We start from the raw sequence: 5,000 nt of genomic DNA, 5'->3' as shown, positions 1-5,000 counted from the left end.
GCAGTGGATTAGGAAGAGAACATAATCACATTAAACCAGTCTGGGTTAAAGTTCTTGACACGTGTTAGCTCTATGGCCATGGTCAGGTCATTTAGTGTCTCGGAGCCTCTATGTTCTCATCCATGGCATGAGGTTAACAAGCTCCAGAATGATCCATTGACAAGAGGGTTTATGAAACTAATGCATGCCTGTGCAAGGCATGTGGCTCGGGACCTAGGCCCTAGACAGTGTGTAATGAATGTTCATCAATGAGGGCGATGAGGATAATGCTGCTAATAGTGGGGATCAAACATGGCAGGATAAAATTAAAACTCAAGGAAAAATGTGGTAAGGGATTCAGAGACTTAGGAAGGCCGAGCTAGCAAGGGCCTGGAAGCCCCCTGGTCCAGCAGGGCCTGAGACATGACTAGTGACGCCATCCCAGCAAGAAGCTCATGGCCTCCCATCACAGGGCACTCTCTCCCTCCTGTTTCTTGATGAGCTGAAGTCCAAAGCAGAAGGCCTTTTGCACAGGGGTCCGAGTCTCCTTGAGTGGTTTCAGGAAGCCCTGGGTGCTTAGGGTTGCAATGGCACAGAGTCTGATCTCTCTGAACTTTATTTGGGTTGGAGTAGGGGTGAGTTTGTGCCTTGTGAGGGAGTGGTAGCAGGGAGGAATTCCTGGGTACTCCTTGACCTTGTAGTTGGTATCAGCCCCAACCACAGGGTACCTCAAATGACAGGGACTGACCCTGACTCAACTCACATGATGATTTCAAAGTGGGTCCCCAGGAGGAAAGAGGTGTCCTCTCTTTGCCTATGACGCTCTTGTCTTTGGAGAAAGGACAAAACCAAAATGATGAAGAGCTGTAAGGAGAAGAGAGGAGGATGTCAGTGGGCTCTGTCAGCCTGCCTTGGTGCCCTCACTGGGAGAAGGGAGAAGTGGCAGCAAGCAGAGCACTCCAAAAGCCTGTGACGCCTTGTTGTTGTTTTTCTTGTGACAGTTGTGAGGCTTTAACTCAGGGCCTGGGCCCTGACCCTGAGCTTTTTTGTTCAAGGCTAGCTTTCTACCACTTGAGACATAGCTGTACTTCAGGGTTTTTATTTGTTGTTGTTGTTTGGTGGTTCATTGGAGAGAAGAGTCTCACTGACTTTCATGCCTGGGCTGGCTGTAAACCATGATTCTCAGATCTCAGCCTCCAGAGTAGCTAGGATTCCAGGCATGAGCCACCAGCACCTGACTAAATCTGTGACACCTTAAACTCCAGTCAGAGGGTTGCACACTTCTGAGCTACCACAATGCTCTGCACTGAGCTTTCCTCTGTGGCCCTGGACAGTCATAAGTTTAAAGCTCACCTCTCCCACACACTGACTTTTCTGAACATTGATTTCCTCAGCTTCACCTGTGTTATTACTGCCTCAGAATTGCCTTTTGTGACTCCTCTAAAATCCAGTATCCATGGCTATCGGGCCCTTAAATTTTTTTCTTCTGTCTGTGTTTTTGGTATATAATGTAAGAATGTGAGTGAATTTAAGAAGGAAATTTAAGAAGAAAACTCAGTGGGGTCTCTCCACTGACCTCGTCAGGTCTCGTGGGGAGGGTATGGTGGGTCGGCAACCTAAGTCCCCTTCCTTCCCCTCCTGACTTTACTTACTGATGGGATGAGGGAGTAATGGAGGAAGAGCTCCATGTCCACTGAGCTGGTACATGTTACATTGAGCTGCCCGGTCCTGAAAGACAGCCAAAATCACATTGACATCATGTTCACTGTTACACCACTGATGCTTAGCCTTGAGCCTTACTCTTGAGAGTAGCTTGTAGTCCACCAAGACCATCTGATCATTTTAAATGCTGCCTTCTCGAGCTGCATACAAAAGAGATAAAGCACTGGCTAGCTGAGTTCTCATGTTTAGGTGGAAGAGGACATGGACGCATGTACTCTCAAGGATTTGCTAGCGGTGTACATCTGAATAAGTATGTTAAAATCTATGGCTATTTCTTGCAATGTGGGTCAGGTTTACCTGGAAGGCAACATCTTTCATGCTTAGTGTTAAAAGACTGGTCCAGCAGCCAGGAAATCCTTTGTCTGCTAGTGTTCATCAATAAAGAGTGGGCGACAACAGATCAATTGCTCTCTTGTAAGTTAGACAGAGACAAGAGGAAAAGAGAGAATGAATGCTAGTGGGAAGCTGTGGGAGTTAAGTTCTACTCAGGATCTGTCGTCAGTGGCCAGGGTGAAGTACTATGGGACCCCCCACTTTATAAGGTCTGCCTCCTCCAATGTGAGGGGTAGGAGCTGTTGAGGATAATTGAGATCACATGAGCCCTTACTTCAGAAACAGTGAAGATCTAACCATAAAGTCATCAATTTTATATTTTACTGTATTATACATTTTGTCATAATGACATCATCCACAGTGCCTTATACACAATGTAACACTCCATTTGTTTTATTTTCAAGTTTAATTTAAAAGAAGTCCAGGCCAAGGGAAAAAAATCTATGATTATGTGAAAATAGAACCAGGTAAATTGAGAATGTGGGTGGGATTGAGAGAGATGGAGAGAATGAAGGAAAGATTGCACTGATCAACTTGTGTTGCGCTCATGAACTGACATGTTGAATTGGAACCCTGTTGTACAACTACTTAAAGACAACAAAAAATTTTATATCAAATTTGTAAAATACTATGTAATGGAAGAATATGAACAGAATGTAAATCAGTTTCAAATGTTTATATGAAAGAAAAAGATGCAATCACTCCAACAAATAGCCAGGAAGAGAAATGAATGACCAGAAAGAGAAAATGTACAGAGGAAAAGAGACACTGCATAAAAACAAAAAGATTCAAAGACTAATAAGTCACCAACAAAGATAACCTCAACTACTGTTTTTTAAATACAAACTATCTGAATTGTCATTTCTCAAAACAAGTCATGCCAAGGGGCAGTGTGTACGTGACAGTGTATTTGTTCAGCAGTGGGGAACGACAAGCGGAAGCTATGGTAAGATGACATCCCACCTGCAAGGAAAAGCTGTTAGAAAAAAGATCACGAGGAAGTGCTGGTCAGGATGTAGAGGAAGGGGTTCTCCTACTTTGTTGGTTGGAATGGAAATCAGTGCAGATACTATGAGGGTTCCTCAAAATACAAAACTGCCATATGATCCAGAAGCCCCATGTCTTGGACAACATATCCAAAGGAAAGGAAGGCAGTGTATTTTAGAGAGACATATGTGCTCTCATTTCCCTGGTCTTGACAATGGTCAAGATGTGGACTCAGGTTGGTGTCCACTGATGGACAAATGGATACAGAGTATACCAATGGGTGCAGTGTGTGTGTGTGTGTGTGTGTGTGTGTGTGTGTGTGTGAATAGTATTTGTCCATTAAAAAAAGAATAAAATTCCATCATTTGCAGTAACATGGCTGAGCCTGTTGAATACTGTTTTAAGTGAAATTAGCCAAGCACAAGAAGACATATTCTGCATGTAGTCATTCATATGTGGAAATGAAACAGTTTGATTTCATAGAAGTCCAAAGTGTGGGAAGGATAAGGGAGAAGGCTGGCATAGGTCACTGGGTAAAAGTGTATAGTGGGATAGAAGGAATGAGTCCTCGGGTTATGCAGCTAGAAAGAGTGACAATGGTTTATTATCTATTTCAAAATAGTTAGAAAGGAAAGTGTTGGCTGCTCCTACCACAAAGGAATGATAAATGTTTGAGATTCTTGATACGGTAATCATCCTGATTTGATCATTATGTATTGTGTACATGTAAGGAAATAAATATTACATCGCAACCCAGTATTTCCAATTATTATGCACCAATTGAAAATCACAAATAAAAGTTACAAATACTTAGAAATCAGCTAATAAGGATAGAAGAAATTAAGATAAATTGTTATCTTATCAGTTAAGTTGGGAACTTTTGAAAGTAGCAACCCAAGTATTGAAGATGAAGACAAACTAGTATTCATTTAATTGGAGGTCATAGTGAAAACGGGCATAACCACTCTGAGGAATCATCTTGCAATACATAGCAAAAACAACAACAACTTTAAGATGCAGCAATTCAATTTCTAGGAATTCTATTTCTAAGAACTATAAGCTAAGGAACTAATCAGAGAAGTGCCTGAGGATATGTGCTAGAATGCTATGACTTCTCTCCTCCCACCTCTTCTCCCTCCCTTCCTCATATGTACATAAAAATTTAAGTACTGTATGCTAACTGCAAAACATTCAAGATATCTACAAGAATGTAAGATGTTATGTGGAAATCTTTTTCTACCATAATCATATGTGTTTATAACCTACATCATTTTATACACTCTTCTGCTTCTACCCAGGGCTGCTCAAAGAATCTGCTGCCATGAATACTGGCCAAACAGCATTTATAGAATGGCTGCTTAACCCTGAAGGTGGCTTGGAACTGTATTTATGATAAGCAATAAGGGCTGGGAATGTGGCTAAGTGGTAGAGTGCTTTCGTAGCGTGCGTGAAGCCTTACGTTCAATTCCTTAATACTACATAAACAAAAAGCACTGAAAGTGGCGCTGGGGTAGAGTACTAGCTAGCCTTGAGCAAAAGAAGCTCAGAGACAGTGCCCAGGCCCTGAGTTCAAGCCCCAGGACTGGCAAAACAAACAAACAAACAACTAAGCAATAATATATTCTATAGTCAGCCTGGGCACTGGTGGCTCACACCTGTAATCAGGAGGCTGGGATCTGAGGATCACAGTTTGAAGTCAGCCCAGGCAGGAAAGTCTGTGAGACTCTTATCTTCAATAAACCACCAAAAAACCCGAAGTGGCACTATGGTTCAAGTGATAGAGTACTAGCCTTGAACAAAAAGAGCTCAGAGGCCTGGCGCTGGTGGCTCATGCCTGGAATCCTAGCTACTCAGGAGGCTGAGATCTGAGGATCGCGGTTCGAAGCCAGCCCGGGCAGGAGAGACCGTGAGACTCCTATCTCCAATAAACCACCAGAAAAACCGGAAGTGGCGCTGTAGCTCAAGTGGTAGAGCACTCG

General features: G+C 42.9%; 1 protein-coding gene across 1 annotated transcript in view; it reads right to left on the bottom strand.

The window, feature by feature from the left end:
• Positions 1 to 1,667, bottom strand: part of LOC105993383 (stimulated by retinoic acid gene 6 protein homolog) — a 24,659-nt gene extending 22,992 nt beyond the window's left edge. The window contains exons 1-2 of the mRNA XM_013026624.1: positions 1,632 to 1,667; positions 743 to 843 (exon numbers count right to left, since the gene is read on the bottom strand). Of these exons, the coding sequence (XP_012882078.1) occupies positions 743 to 843; positions 1,632 to 1,667 (137 nt within the window). The remainder of the gene's footprint in view (positions 1 to 742; positions 844 to 1,631) is intronic.
• Positions 1,668 to 5,000: the final 3,333 nt, after the last annotated feature.

This window comes from Dipodomys ordii, unplaced genomic scaffold (genome assembly GCF_000151885.1).
Source record: "Dipodomys ordii isolate 6190 unplaced genomic scaffold, Dord_2.0 Scaffold95, whole genome shotgun sequence".
Classification (NCBI taxonomy): domain Eukaryota; kingdom Metazoa; phylum Chordata; class Mammalia; order Rodentia; family Heteromyidae; genus Dipodomys; species Dipodomys ordii.
The sequence above is the reverse complement of the archived record's forward strand: the minus strand, read 5'-3'. Positions and strand labels throughout refer to the sequence as shown.